The sequence below is a fragment of the Meriones unguiculatus genome, chromosome 18 (assembly GCF_030254825.1).
Source record: "Meriones unguiculatus strain TT.TT164.6M chromosome 18, Bangor_MerUng_6.1, whole genome shotgun sequence".
Taxonomy (NCBI): domain Eukaryota; kingdom Metazoa; phylum Chordata; class Mammalia; order Rodentia; family Muridae; genus Meriones; species Meriones unguiculatus.
In genome coordinates, this window is record NC_083365.1 from 22,336,869 (window position 1) to 22,352,865 (window position 15,997).

The 15,997-nt window shown below is 41.5% G+C and overlaps 1 protein-coding gene across 2 annotated transcripts in view; it reads left to right on the forward strand.

Moving 5' to 3' along the window:
• Ino80 (INO80 complex ATPase subunit) overlaps nucleotides 1–15,997 on the forward strand; it is a 91,117-nt gene that overhangs the window by 47,961 nt on the left and 27,159 nt on the right. For both annotated transcript variants that reach the window (XM_060371758.1, XM_021640571.2), the window contains exons 25-27: nucleotides 198–338; nucleotides 4,897–5,122; nucleotides 10,354–10,481. In XM_060371758.1, coding sequence (XP_060227741.1) covers nucleotides 198–338; nucleotides 4,897–5,122; nucleotides 10,354–10,481 — 495 coding nt within the window. The remainder of the gene's footprint in view (nucleotides 1–197; nucleotides 339–4,896; nucleotides 5,123–10,353; nucleotides 10,482–15,997) is intronic.

A 15,997-nucleotide genomic window follows, 5' to 3' on the forward strand; every position in this document is an offset into this window, starting at 1 on the left:
ATAAAACCACATTTTGAAATTAATATAGGCCTCAGCTATACATTGCATGTTTCGTTCTGATTATTGGTTGTTTCAAATTAATAGTATTGGGCGAGAAAAATGTTCTTCAAGGTAAATGTATAGTATGTGACACATTTTCTGTTTTGCTTCATTACTGTCTTTACACTAATTCGCTGCCTTTTTTTTTTTTTTTTAAGTCTCTTGTTTTCAGCAGCCACTGTAAAGCAGTGAGTGGCTACTCAGACCAGGTCGTCCATCAGCGGAGATCAGCTACCTCCTCACTTCGTTGCTGCCTCCTCACTGAGCTGCCATCTTTTTTGTGTGTGGCCAGTCCACGAGTAAGTACCACAGGAGGGAAGAAACGAGACAGATAATACTGTAAAACATGAACTGGTGCTCAAGGGATAGTTTCTAAGCTGTTTGTGTCTTGAAAATCTTAGTGTATAAAAAGAAAGTTGCTGGGCATGGTTATTCACTTGTAATCCCAGGACGTGGGGGGCTTGTGAGTTCAAGGTGACGCAGAACTACATAGTAAAACCCTATGTCAGAAGATTAGGTATCTTCCGATACTCTGTTTATCAAAACAATACTCCCAAGGTTGCTGACAAACAGCCCCGAAAGGTTGCTTTTGGTTCACTGGATTGGGTACTGAACCTGTATCCTCCACTCCTTTTCCTGTCCTCATTGATCATAACCAGACAATTCTCCCATCTTCCATGAAGAAGATGGTGAAGGAAGAAATGCAGAATAGTGATGTCACCAAACTACATGATTAGAGAAAGGAACACATTTCTATTTTCCCAGCTTGCTGTTTCCTTTCACTCCAGGAACAACAGAGTTAGCCAAGAAGCTCTTTCCCTGTTGTGTTTTTACTTTGTTCCTTTACTCATCCCAAGTCTATTTTCACAGTTCTATCCAAAAACGAAAGTTTCCTTAGAAACAAAGGGCCTAAAGAAAAATGAAGAATAAAAATGAAGTACTAAGACCCATGGACTTTTGCCTGCTTAGATTTCTGTCTACTTAACCTGTGTTTTGTGAACTTAATTCCCATGCCACTCGGAACCCTGTTTACTGCATATTTACGGAGAACGTATTTGGAATCTGTATGTATTCTGTTCCTCCAGAGCAATCTTAGAACCAAAGTTGATGAGAGAATGTGTTTTTTTGTTTGTTTGTTTGTTTGTTTGTTTGTTTTTGTTTTTTTAAGAAGTGTCTAAAGCCAAGTACTTGTGTAAAAAGCAGCCTTCAGGCTTCACTGTTACATGGTTGGTTTCATTCTCTTTTAACCTGATCTCTACTAAGAGCCTAAGAGAGGAAGTTTAGGTTTCCGGTAGGAAGGCCAAAACTTTTATTCCTAGTATGTCGTAGAGCCACTAAAAGCCACCATGTCATTATGTATGTAAAAATTATATTTATGCACGTGAGAAATATTTATTACCTCTTAAGAATTCCTAAAATCTCTATGAACAACTGTGCTAAAAAACAGTCTTCCTTGAGGCTAGAGAGATGGCTCAGAGGTTAGGAGCACTGACTGCTCTTCCAAATGACTTGAGTTCAATTCCCAGCAACCACTTGGTGGCTCACAACCATCTGTATTGAGATCTGGTGCCCTCTTCTGGCATGCAGGCAGAACACTGTATAAATAATAAATAAATCTAAAAAACAAAACAAACCAAAAAGCAGTCTTCCCCAAATTATAAATTTAAATCAACTAAACTAGTAAAATACAGTGCTAGGCTGAAGCATGGTGGCTTACATCCCTAAATACTAACGTCTAAATGGTTAACACAAAAAGGCAATGAGTTCAAGTCAAGCCTTGTCTCACAGGGAATGGAAAAGAGAAAAGCAAAGATAACGGTGTTTTTACAGGGCTAGACAGAAGTCTGAACTGCCATGCCTGGTACCCTTCTCTCAAAGAATAGTTAATGTAGCTGGGTGGCAATGGTGCACACCTTTTGAGGTCAGCCTGATTTTTCCGAGCTAGTTCCAGGACAGCCAGGGCTACATATTGAGACCCTAAGCCCTCATCTCCCCCCAAATTTTTAAATGCAGCTTGAAGGAAGTTGTAATCATTTGTGACTTGTGGTCAAGAGGGAACAGGAGGAAAGTCACCACCCTCTTCCTACACAGTCTCTTTTCCTTGTGTTCCTGGAGTTTTATTATGTAGCATGTGCTGAACCTGACAGTGGGAATAATTACACCATAATTTTGAAGACCTGAAGATTCTAACTGTCTGAGTATTTTATACACATATAACTAGGCTTCATCTTTCTTATCAGTCCTGAGGCCAAATGAGGACATTTCATAAGATGCCTTTCACTCTCCTGACCTTAAGCTTTTGAAGAAGAGAGAGAGAGAGAGAGAGAGAGAGAGAGAGAGAGAGAGAGAGATTTGATTTCCTTGGCGCCTTGACTGGCCTACCACTGCTACAAGTCATTTCCCTGGTACTTGTTTTGGAATAACTGCCACTAAGAAAGGGGCTGTGTATTAATAGCTGAGAAATGAGTTCTACAGGCTAGTAGAGTAAGGAAGATCCTGGGTATTCATCTTAACAAAACCCAGAAATGTTTGTAGCAGTCATGCTTGCATAGCTAGAGCAGGAGCACACATGTCAGGAAGGACGCCCTGAATGCTTGATGAAGCAGCTCCTCAAACTACAGTAACTGAGGAGGTTAATGAAGCAAGGCATGGAGTTAGGATGGGAGAGTTGCAAGGGCTACAGTCTTTTGACATTGTGATGGGATGCTGTCATGTACTAAAGAGTTGAGTTTTACTTGTAGATACCCGTGATTGCGCCTTGCCTGCCGGCACAGGTTGGACGCGCCTGGGCTAGACACAATATGCACTTCCATTTGTGTGGATGGAAGGGTGTTATGCCATGCCTCATTGCCCCTATTTCTACACCATCAGGGTTTGCCAGATGAGCACAAGCTGTCTAGGATGGAGTTGACTTTGACGTAGAATTTATTCTAAGTAGAAATGGAAGTTTTTGCTCTTTTGGATCTCCAAAGTATACTACTCAAGTACTCAGACCATGATATTCTATAATTCCACATATATCTCGAACCAGGATACATCACGAAAGCTTATCAAAAACTTCTAAAAAGTCATTAAGAATGTGTTTTAGCTGGGCATGGTGGCGCAGGCCTTTAATACCAGCCCTTGGAAGGCAGAGGCAGGCAGATCTCTGTGAGTTCGAGGCCAGCCTAGTCTACAAAGCAAGTCTAGGACAGCCAAGGCTACACAGAAACCCTGTCTCAAAAAAAAGGGGGGGGGGGGAGAGGGAAAACGACAACAATATTCTGGAAGGAACAAAAGTAATAAGTACTTGTCTGCATAAACTGGTTTAACCTGGGGCAAGTTTTGGAGCTCCTGGCCGTTTGCTGCGGCCTTAGGTAATTTTACAACTGAACCTGTAGATGGCACTGCTCCCTAACAAACTCCGTTCCTCTCCATCTGCCAACTGTGCTGTTTATTCTCTGGCTATTAATAAACGAAACTGTTTATCTGCTCGTGGTACCCTGTGGCTCTTAGAAGCACCTGCAGACCCACATTCAGCCTGTAGTATTGTCTAGGCTTGGCTTCATAGACTGGGCTCTGGGCTGTTTGTTATTGGTTCCCCTTCCTCTAGAGTCACATCTGTTATCTGTTCCCATCAAGGCTCCTCAACATATCCAAACTTGAGGGTCACTGCTCTAGAGGTTGACTCATGTGAAAATAGAGCCATTAATAACAAAGCACATTTCCTAACTATCTTCCAGGAAATAATAGAACTGCCTAACTTGGTACAGCAAATGCTCTATGTTCTGATCTCTCCCACACCTTGGCTCTTGCTCTTTATAGTCTTCTTGTTCCCCATCTCTTTGTCTACTTTTAAACTTTGTCTAAGTAATTTACTGCTTATAGTGAATGAGCTTTTAGATTTTTCATCATCTTGAACTTGGTGGATCACCAGAGCCTTTACTATTTAACAAGAGGTTATGTTGAATGGCTTCTTATCAGATGACTTCACAGACAGCTGAAGAAGGATGAAACCTGTATTTCTAAATTGGCAAAGAGCCCTTTCTTCATTGGAAAGGCCACATTTTAGTTTTATTGGGTTGTACTATATGATGACATGAGAGTTTTGTGCAGTCTCTTTCCTAGCCGGGAAGTAAATCTGTTTCTTGCTGGTGATTGCTTCTCTTTATCCCCTGTATCCCATACTCCTTCTCCAGCATAGCTGGAAACAAGGTTTCCCTTCTCCATTAGATCTACCCATGAGAAGTATTGATTTAAAAAACGAAGTTTTGCCACAAAAGCATTAAAGATAGCTTCAGATGTGTCAGACAAATACTATAGTCCTTTAAAGGTGCCTGCCTGTCTTCAGGTTCCTTTCTGGCATCACCATTGTGTGTGGCCAGTAGAACTTTGTCAAGAACAACATCTAGTAATGAGTGTGGGTAGCGAGTGTATATCGAGAGTAGAATATTGTCAGATTAGCATCCTAATCTATCCACATGCTCCAGTTTCTTTGTAGATTTACATTATTAGAGATTATCTTTTTACCTAGAGAAGCCCTCAGTGTCAGTCTTTGGCATCATACTTTGTTAGATGAAGAAATTTAAGGGCAGCAGGTTGAGATTGTCCACATTGCTCTGATTTCAAAGTTCTAAGCATAGGGATAAAGGTCAGCATTTACAAGCTTGAAATTTGCCTATAACCCCACAATGGGTAGGTGGAAGTAGTAGGACCAGTTGTTCAAGGTGTCATCCCTGGCTTCTTGAGAATTTGGAGGCCAGTCTGGGCTACATGCGATCCTGTCTCATAAGCAAAAAGCAATGTTGATTTACCTCAAAGCCTTGATGTGAGTAAAACGCAGAGCAGCCATTTTATTGTCTGAATTTTGCCCTGCAGGTCACCGCAGTGCCATTGGATTCCTACTGCAATGACAGAAGTGCAGAGTATGAGAGAGGAGTTCTGAAGGAAGGAGGGAGTCTTGCCGCCAAGCAGTGTGTGTTGAATGGGGCGCCTGAGCTGGCTACAGATTGGCTGAACCGCAGGTCCCAGTTCTTCCCAGAGCCAGCTGGAGGGCTGTGGAGCATCAGGCCCCACAACGGCTGGTCCTTCATCAGAATTCCAGGTGAGTTCTCTGCTCCTTTGGAACATGGTCCCAGCATTGGCAAGAGGAGAATGGGGGAGAAAGCCCATTTGATATTGTGTGATATCAAGAGTTAATGAGGTTTCTGTCTCTCCTCCCACCTGTAATTTATACGTAAAAGTAATTTGTGTCTTAAGTGGAAAGATGGTAAGGGAAGTGCTTCTAAATTTGTTCTTGAGGACTCTCCTTTGATAAGAGAGCAATGCCATTTTTTTATAAAAAAAAAAAAAAAAGGAGGAGATTGTGGTGCTCCTAAGTAGAGTGCTTATCTAACATGCACAAGGCCTGAGGTCCATCCCCACCAGAGACTCCCACCCCCTGAAAAAAAAAAAAACAACTCAGAGTTTAGGAAAGACTTCAGGTGAATGAGTATAGTTGTCTTATGCCATTGTCAGTGGAATGAATGAGAATGTCGTCACTCCCAGAGAGCCTAGTTGAAGTAGCATAAACAGTGTCCTGCACAAGGTTTAGAGATCTAAATGATAGCAAGAGGAAAAACAGTGTGTTTTGTGCCAGAACACTAGCAGATTCCCAGACCCCCTGGGGTCAAGGTCCAGGGTTGAAAGGAAACTAGGTTTTCATCTGTGCTTTAGTGGAGTGTACTTAAGGAAGCTGAACACAGAGCTTGCAGACTGATGGAGTTTACACCTGTTGGTAGGGCGCAGCTGAGAGTTACCGGGTTAGTTTGCTTGTCCAAATTCTCTGGTACCTTGATTGTATTATTAATGAGTTTTAATGGAAGCATACTAGGACTGTGCTCTCAAAAGGGAGCACCTGCTGTAAGCGACAGCTGGATTCCAGTGCAGAGGGCCTGTTTGTCTTTGTTCCTTCTCTGAAGGCTTTGTTGTCCTGTTGGTAATCTTTGAGTGCTTTGACTAGAAGGTGGCTGTTTGGGTATATGAAAGCTATATTGCACATGGTTTCAGCTGTGACTGTAGAATACATGAAAGCTGTGTAAAAGTGTTGGAATGTTAAGAGGAAAGCCCAAGCGTAAAGCAGGACAGAATGGACACTGTGGACTGCAGGCGGGAGGGAAGCAGAGCTACCAAAAGAAGCAAGACACCCTGTACTTCTTCTTCCTCCATTCTGGCTCTTCAGTTCCCATATAGGAGTAGAAGGCTTATTGCTGGCGCTGTGGGAATCTCTTGTGGCTTTTCCTGTTCTTTGAAAGAAAAATGGACCTTGTTTAAATAGCAGGAAGTGTCTGAGTTCTTTTCACATCGATAAAAAGCACCAGCCTTACTGGCTGTTTACTGTGAGAACCAACAAGCTCCTCACTGACCCCATTGTGCTTTGTGGGCTAGCTGGGGTGGGGGCAGGGAGGGTATCATTTGAACCTGGCTTTTATCTCTTCTATACTTTTACATTTTTTGTTTCCCTGAGAAAGATGCAGTCTTCTGCATTCCTTGAAAGACTGAACAAAATTTCACGAGTTTCATACTTTGATTGTTTCTGCAGGTTTCATCTTTTCAGAGGGCTGTTGAAAAGAGAGGTTTAATCCTTTTGTCTTGTCCTAAGCGGTGGACAGTGAGAACCTATATGTAAATGTAAATACCATAGAATTACAGGAAAGATTTTTGAGACAATAGACAGATCTGGTTGTTTCAATATGATCTGAGGTCCTATTATAAAGAAAGGGCTGGGAGCTGGGCAAGGTGGCATATGCCTGTAATCCCTGCATTTGGGGAGGCAGAGAAGTGTGGATCTCTGTAAGTTCAAGATCAGCCTACTCTACAAAGCAAGTCCAGGACAGCCAAGGCTATATAGAGAAATGCTGTCTCAAAGAAAAAAGGAGGAAAGGAAGGAAGGAAAGAAGAACTGAAGGAAGGAAGGAAGGAAGGAAGGAAGGAAGGAAGGAAGGAAGGAAGGAAGGAAGGAAAGAAGGGCGGGCTAAGTTTAACTGGACAAAATCTACTTGGGAATTATGCTTCTCCTGGCTCTTCACCCTGCTTAATGACAGGTAATGCTTTTGTACAGCATACCTTGGTAGCTCTTAAAAATTGAGTAATGTATGCTAGGCCCCAAAGAGACAGTATGGACAGTAAAAGAAACCTGTTTTCCTGTATGTCTCACTGAGGACAAATGTTAGACACTGATTTCTTCTGTATAGCACACTCACTGGAGTTATTTTTGGTTAAGTGTTTTACCTCTTGGTTCAAGTCTTTGCTTGGGGCCTTTTCTTTAAAAATAGTCCTAAAAGGTCCAGGTTTGTCTAAGGATGTAGTTCATTAGTATAGCTCTTACTTTGCATGTATGAGCCATGTGCTTGACCCCAAGCACCACAAAAAGCTAAACCAACTCAGATGTAGCCCATCTGCCCACCTCCCTCAACTATACAGTGACAAGCTGGAAATAGTTGCTGCTTCAGTATGTTTGAGTTTATCTTCATGTGCGTGCATGTGTGTGCTTTACCTGTGCCTCTCTCTAATACTAGCATTAGTTCATTCTAGTTGCCAAACCAAACAAACCCCAGGAAGCAGGGAAGGATGAAAACTATTTAATTATGGTTTTGAGCCAATTAATAAGGGACTGGAGAGGTGACTTGCAAGAGAATTTGCTGAGCCTACTGGACCCAGGTTTAGTTCCCAGTAGCTATGTGGTGGATTACAAAAGTTCAAATCACCACTTCCAAGATTTCTGATACTCTCCATGGGTACCAGGTACATACATATATACAGGCAAATACTCATACTCTCTTAGGATTACTATTGCTGTGATGAAACACCATGACCAGATCAACTTGGGAAAAAAGGGTTCATTGGTTTAAATTTCCACATTGCTGTTCAGTGGAAGAAGTCAGAACAGGAACCTGGAGGCAGGAATTGACGCAGAGGCCACAGAGGAAGGAGTCCTGCCTGCTGGCTTGCTCATCATGGCTTTGCTCAGCCTGCTTTCTTATAGAGCCCAGGACCACCAGCCCAGGATTGTCACCACCCACAATAGCCCCCCCATCAGTCATTAATTAAGAAAGTGCCCTACAGCTAGATCTTACAAAGGCATTTTCTCAACTGAGGTTCCCTGATGTCTGATAACTCTAGCTTGTGCCAAATTGACATACAATTAACCAGCACACATAGACATAAATAAATCTTCATTACAAAGTCAGTTGATGGCTCTCAGACTCTAGACACCATACAGATTGTGGTTGCTTTATTCTGAAGGAGTATGCCTGAGTGGAGAGAGGAGGACATATGCAGGCTATAAAAATAGGAATAGCTTAGCTTATCCGTACCCATTTAGTGACTGGAAAATGTATGGTTTTTTTAAAAGGGAAAACAAAAAGATGACTAGCTCTGAGGGAAATAGTAAAGCTATCAAAATCAAGAGACTCCTGACATTTCAGTAGAGAAGGAATTTTGAGGAGAAGGGAACTTCTTGAGTTGTTCAGAAATCATTGCTGCCTGATCAGACTTGGAGTTTCCCTTGGCCTCCTTGTCTGGTGCCAGGGAGAAAGCTCAGCACTCACAGTTGTCCTGCTGCAATCATTTGATTGTGCTTGTAAGGAGATAGCAAAGAGAAGAGCATTTTAGTAATCTAAACAGGAGCAAACAAAGAGGCTGAACAGAGGTGTGGGCCGCAGCGGTGGGAGGGGAGGGCCATGTGTCCTGGCAGCATTCCGAAGGTGGGAAAAGGCGGTTGCAGTCAGAGGAGTAAACATCCAGGACCCGTAGCTCTGTGGCAAAAACAGAGCAGCTGGTGATTTGTTATGGTGCTGTCAGCGCATCCGTTCTTGTTCTGTGCAGACAATAATTGTGTGCTTGGCAAATAGTGGCAAGAATGACAGTTGAGAATTCTTGGACTACTGTCAGTAGTTGGTCTTTGCAGTTCTGAAGAGAGCATGGTTTAGCCTGGGAAACTAAGGATGGACAGTCTTAGTAGTTTTCTCTTTTACTTTTGGTAGGGAGTTGCCAGTGTAAAATTCTGTTTCTCTTTGTGTATGTGTTCCCCAGCTACTTCCATATATACTCTCATGCGACCCCTCAAGCCTCCTTTCTTAATGTAGCAATTGTTCAGGGCATGTTTACGAACGGTCTGCAAACAGGAAACTCTCCTTCCGGGACTATCACGTGAGTGAATGGTACTGAATGGATAAGGTGAAAACTTCTGAGTTAAGTGTCTTAAAAGATCTCTGGGTGAAGTGTGTTTCGTATAGTAGAGGAAGGAGAAAACGCACATTAGTGAGTGAAAACAGTTTCATTTCACAAATACTCCAAGTTTGTTCTTTCTGAAACGCTGAGAGTAAGGCTCACTGAAAGAGGACATACAGCAGGGTGCAGTGGTGCATGCCTGAAATCCCAGCACTGGGGGAGGCAGAGGCAGGCGGATCTCTGTGAGTTCAAGGCCAGCCTGGTATACAACAAGAGTCCAGGACAGCCAAGACTACACAGAAACCCTGTCTCGAGAAGAAGGAAGGAAGGAGGAAGAGCGAGCACATACTAGGCACATGGCCTGGGGATTGATAGCCAGGTATTGAAGAATGTCAAGATTACATTATCTCTAGACAGCTGCCCTTATCTCTGTCCATTCTTACACTTTTAGGACATAACCACTGTCTTAGCTACTGTTCTAATGCTGTGAAGAGACACCATGATGAATGCACCTTACAAGAGAAAGTGTTTAGTTGGGGTTTACCGTTTTAAAAACTGAGTCCATGCTCAGCTTGAAAGGTGAAAATGGCAGTAGACAGGCAAACCTGGTGCTGGAGCAATAGGGGAGAGTAAACAGATTGGGCCTTATCTGGCCTTTGGAAACCTCAGCCCCTAGTGACAATTCCTCTAAAAAGGCCATGCCTGCTAATCTTCCCAAACAGTTTCACTGGGGATCGGGCATTCATGTGAGTCTCATTCAAACCAACATAAGCACAGAAATAGAAGAAACACATTTCTAATGATAAAGAAACAAAGGAGTAGAGTTTCAAGATTACTTACAATATATTTGTCACTGGCAGATAACTTTTGTCACTGGCAGATCCCTTCCTAAGACTGGACCAGACATCTAATGGGCATTGTCAGCTGTGAGGCTGTCCCCGCCTCTTTCAGGGTGTACCTTCGAAAGCTGTCCTGGAGTCAGCATTTAACAGGGCTTTCCATCCTGTTCTCGTGAAGACAGGCATCCTGATTATAGAAATTTTGGCTACATACAACTTTGCAGTGGATGATTTATTGCTTCACTTAAATAATTTTCCTCTCCCCACCCCTTTTTTCTCTCCCCAGGCAAGGAGAGCCTTATCACTGATAGTGGAAAGCTGTATGCACTTGATGTCCTGTTGACTCGGCTCAAATCTCAAGGACATAGGGTCCTTATCTACTCTCAGATGACCAGGATGATAGACCTGCTGGAGGTAGGAGAAGGAGCCTTGGGGACCATGGAGACTTTGACATTTAATTTGGATAGGAATCTGATATCCCTCCTAGTATCACCATAGTTACTGGGAACCCCCAAACTCTTCTTTGTGCTTTTACATCCTATAAAAGGAGCAGGGTGATCTCCCACCCCCAATAATGCAGAGGACTTTGTTTTCTTCTCTGGCCAGTGAATTGGAATACTTTCCATTTGCTAGAGAGTAAATTTCACAATTTTAAAGCAGATCCCAGTCTTTGAAGTCCCTGAATTCTATATAGAAGTCAAGATTGGGGTTCAGATTTTTACATAAGAACCTGGGAAAAAACTATCCAAACAGTTAAATTTAATGGTTCTTATCCTTAATATATTGCAGACATTGGAATGAGGTCTGAGAATTGGGATATTTAAAAATCTCTGGAGGTAATGTTAATACACAGCCACAGTTTACTACTGGGTTAGCCATCAAAGGCAACTGTGGGATGCGTATTTTTGGTTCTCTCATTTTCTTTTTTGAATGCTGAAAGAGGAGCTCGTAGGCAGAAACAATAACAAGAATAATCACAAGCCACCAGAGTAAAGACTCTTACAGGAGAGTTGCAAGAGGCTAAGGCATCTAATCAGAGCTACGTAAAGAACTCATTTGAGGGGTTAATACTTGAAAGGCTCCATGTTATACAGTCTGATACTTAAAGGAGTAGTTAAGTAGAAATTAACATGATCATTCCTATCTAAGAATAAGGGGATAAGGACCATGTAGATACAGAAAGAAGGAAAAGAGCAAAATGGAAGGTTGTGTCAGTGAGATGACTCGGCGGGTAAGGGCACTTTCTGCCAAGCCTGATGAGCTGCATTCAGTCCTCAGCACCCACATGGTTGAGAGATTCAATTCCCACACATTGTCCTGACTTCCACATGTACATCTATGCATGTACACCTCTACACGCCCACCAACACAAATAAAACGTTGTTTTTAAAAAGAATGGGGAGGCTTTGGGTTCTTTGGAAGCCAGAGTTGGTTTGGTGGATCTTGCAGGGCGTTTATCCACTTTGGGGGCAGGCTCCAAAAGATACCAATAATTTGGTATCTTTTAGCAAGAGATGTAATAAGCGATATCTGAGGTCAGTTTTATCTCTGTGTCTTAGATTTCATACAGTAGATTTCATGTGTAGATTTTTGGGTACTTTTTTAACATGACAAACTTTCTGAGTTGTTTCATGACATCACCTATTTATAATGGTGGGAAAGTCCTAACAAGTTCTATCATAGTAGAGGTGATTAAGTCACTGTTGTCAAGAAAATGTTTTTGATTAGTTGGTGTTCACCCCAGTCTCCCATTTCTCCACATACAGCTTAAAAAGTGGAACCTAGGGTTTTCGGTATGCTAGGTAAGCAGATATCCTCAGCCATGTTTGGAGGTATGAGTCTTAAGTACACTCAGGCTCTAATAGCAGCAGCTCGACTAAAAGAGCTATTGTACCTCCCATGCTCTGCCCAGACCAAATGATGCCAATAGGCAAAACAATTTTAAGTACCAATCCTACAGCGAGACTTTCTTCTTGTGTACTTGCGTCATCCTGAAGAGTTTGAGAAAGTACTGGTGAAGTAGTGATTGCTGTCTGCTGTTAAAAATAATTATAAAGAGAGGTGCCAGAGAGATGGCTCCGCTGTTAGGACCACTGACCGCTGTGCTAGACAACCAGGTTCAGTTCCCAGCACCAACATGGCAGCTCACAACTCTCTCTGACTCCAGCCCCAGAGAATCTCTAACACTCTTTTCTGACCTATACCAGCACCCCACAAATGTAGTTCACAGACATATGTGTACATGAGAATTTTTTTAATTACAGAAAGAGCAATACACAGTGGGCTTAGTAAAGGCAGCAAGAGTCTTTTCTAGGGCGGTGTGTGTACATGAGTCACGTACACGCCTGGGGAAGTCGGAAAGGGCTTTGGATCTCCCTGGATCTGGAGTTAAGGATTGCTTGTGAACCACCATGTGGGCGTTGGGAATAAAACCCAGTCTCTGTTAGCGTATCTTTTTAGCATATTGTCTTATTTGGGTTCTTATATCTACCACCCCAATCTCTTCCAACACCCCAGCACTAGGTGGAAGAGACAGAAGATTAGTGGGGAAAGACAGTATAGGTCTTTTTAGACTACTTCCTCCTGATTAGGGTTGTTAGGTTCTGTGGGGCAAGTCCAGTCCTAGTTATCAGGGTACTTCCACCTTCTCCTCAAACTGCAACCAGGAACAGCTGGGGAGAGCAGCAGCCTGTTTCTTTGGTATGCTTTTGTTCTTCTCTGGGCTCTGGCATTCATACTCTCTCAAGAGTCCCCAGAATTTCAAACATGAAATTGCTGTCTGCAGCTGGCAAAACCATGCTTCTGCAGTGCATGAGGCAAATCATAGCAGCTCTGGACAATCTGAAGCAGCCCCATATCCCACACCTGGGATTAAAACAAAAACAGGTTGGAGAAATGGCTCAGAGGTCCTGAGTCCAATTCCCAGCAACCTCATGGTGCCTCCTAACCATCTATAATGAGATCTGATGCCCTCTTGCCTTCAGACACAAATACAGGCAGAACATTGTATAAATGAATAATAAATAAATCTTTTGTTAAAAAAAAAGGAGTCTGGAAAAAATAAAGAAAGAAAGCATTAAAAATCTTTTGTTAAAAAAAAAAGGAGTCTGGAAAAAATAAAATAAAGAAAGAAAACATTCATGTAACTGGGTTTTTAAAGAAACCAAAATTCTTACTATAGTCTTCTCTGAGAACAATAAATGTTTTTAATTGCTGAACCATCTCTCCACCCCCCAAAAGCTCCTCCTTTTTAAAAGATGTATTTATTTATTATGTATACAGTGTTTTGCCTGCGTGCGTACCTGCACCCCAGAAGAGGTCACCAGATCTTATGGTTATGAGCCACCATGTGGTTGCTGGCAATTGAACTCAGGACCTCTGAGCCATCTCTCCATCCCCCTAAGAGCCTTCTATACCTTTCAAGATAACAATAGGAGTCCTAGCCCTTGAATTCATTTATCACATGAATTGGTTTTCAAGTATCAAACTATGCCAGTATCTCTAAACCCATCTTGATCATGGTGAATGATTTTTTAATGTGTTCTTGAATTGAATTTTCTAATATTTGGTTGAGGATTTTTCAGTCTAAATTCAAGTAAATTGGTCTGTAATTTTTTGTTGTTGTATCACTATCTGTTTTTGGTTTCAGTATAATATTACCTTCATAAAAAAGTTTGGTAATATCCCTCTCCTACTTTATGGAATAGTTTGAGAAGCATTGATTTTAGTTTTTGGGGGATGTGGTAAAATTTGACAGTAAATCCATTTGGACCAGAAATATTTAATTACTGCTTCAATCTCATTTTTTATTATAAAACTTTTATTTGTTCATCTCATCTTGGTTTAAATTTGGTAGGTCATGTACATTTTCAGGTTTTCCAATTTAATAGAGTATATATTTAGAAGAGAAGGCATAATGATCTTCTGAATTTCATTGGTATGTGTTATAATATCCCTTTTTCATCTCCAGTTTTACTAATTTGAGTCTTTGGTTAATTTAGCTAAGGGTTTGTCAGTTGTGTCTTTTCAAAGAACCAACTTTGTTACATTGATTATTTGTAAAATTTTTCCGTTTCATTAGTTTCTTCCCTGGTCTTAATGATTTATTTCTGTCAACTGATTTGGGGGTTTGCTTTTCTTTTTCTAGGACCCTAAGATGCATCCTTAAGTTACCTTTCACTCTGATTCATTCATTCATTCATTGTGTGTATAGTGTTCTGCCTGCATGTGTGCCTGCAGGCCAGAAGAGGGCACCAGATTTCATTTGCGGATAGATATGAGTGTGTGGTTGCTGGGAATTGAACAGCCAGTGTGCTCTTACCTTCTGAGCCATCTCTCCAGCCCTCTCTGATTTCTTAATGTCTGTAAGCTATAACCTTTCCTCTTAGGACTATTTGCATTAAATTTGTTTTTTTGCTATAGCCTTCATTTCCATTTGATTCTAAGAAATTTTGATTTTTTTTTTTTTTTTTTTTTTTTGTAAAAGGAAATAACTGACTTTTCATTTTCAAATTGGTTTTTAAATATTTTTGTTTGTGGTGTATATGGGGAGAGGTGGCTGTGCATGTGAATAAAGTTGCCCAAAGCCCAGAACAGAGTGTCAGATCCCTTAGGACAGGAATTAGAGGCCATCGCTGTGAGCCTCTCTGTGCTGGGAACTAAACTCAGGTATTCTGTAGGAGCAGATTGTTCTCGTAACCATTGAGCATCGCTGCCGCCCTTCAGAGACCTCATGACTAGGTTTAGTTTTCTTAAGCGGTATATTCACTAGGATTTTATTTGCTGTTGACTTGTTACTCCATTGTGATCACATACTATACAGAAAGTTATTTCAGTTTTCCTGTATTTGTTGAGGCTTACTTTTTGTCGAAATGATCTATTTTGGAGAAAGTTACACCATGGGAAAGGTCATTACTGTCACAGGAAACTAATATAAATATTTCCAAAATGTTGAGTTTACTGGCCTTTTGATTTTGGTTAGTTGGTTTTTGTAGTACCAAAGATTGAAATAGTTACTTAATTATAGCCCTAGTTCTCGTTAAATATTTTATTTTAAAATATAGTTTCATTGAGCAGCCCAGACTGATATTCAGCTTACTCAGTAGCCCAGGCAGCCTGGAACTTACCACCCGCTGTAACTGTCTGAGTAGCTGGAATTATAGAGCTGTTACACAAGGCCTGGCTGATTAGTCTTTTTCAGTGGAGAAAAGTTACATTAGAATTTATATACAGTTTACCAAAGCTGTGGTTTTTAATATATTCAAAGACTTCCCAGAACCTAAGACATATATACTATTTTTTTTCTGTCCATACCTAAGATAGTTTTATCAAGTAAGAGACTACTGGTAACTAATAATAAATAAAATATAATATATTATGCCAAAGTTATTTAAAAATTATTAATTGCCCCAAGTGTGGTGCAAGCCTTTAATCCTAGCACTCAGAGGCAGAGGCAGGCAGATCTTTTAAAGTTCAGAGGCAAGCTGCTCTAGAGAGTTCCAGGGCTACATAGTAAAGCCTGATCTCAAAAACAAAACCTTTACTAATTGTTTCCCGTTTCATATTTTGAAACAGCAGCTGTACTGTAGGTAGACAGAAGCATGGAAAGTGAGAGAGACGGATAGTCACAAAGACAGAGAGAGACTGAGACTGAGTCTGCCTGCCTGCCTTCTAGCTCCCAGGCTGGTCTTGAATTTGTGCTGTGTAGCTGAGGTGGTTTTTATAACTCCTGATCCTTCTGCTGCCGCCTCCCAAGGGCTAGGAATGCAAGCCTACGCCACGCACATGGCCACATGTCTGTCTGTTTATTAGGGTGCCCTGTTGAACTTCGGACATGAGCTTTTCTGAAGTGGACCTTTTGTGGTATAATCTTGATTAACAAAAGAGCAAGTCAGCATGAATTTGATCTTCCTCTCTAAGGAACCACAACT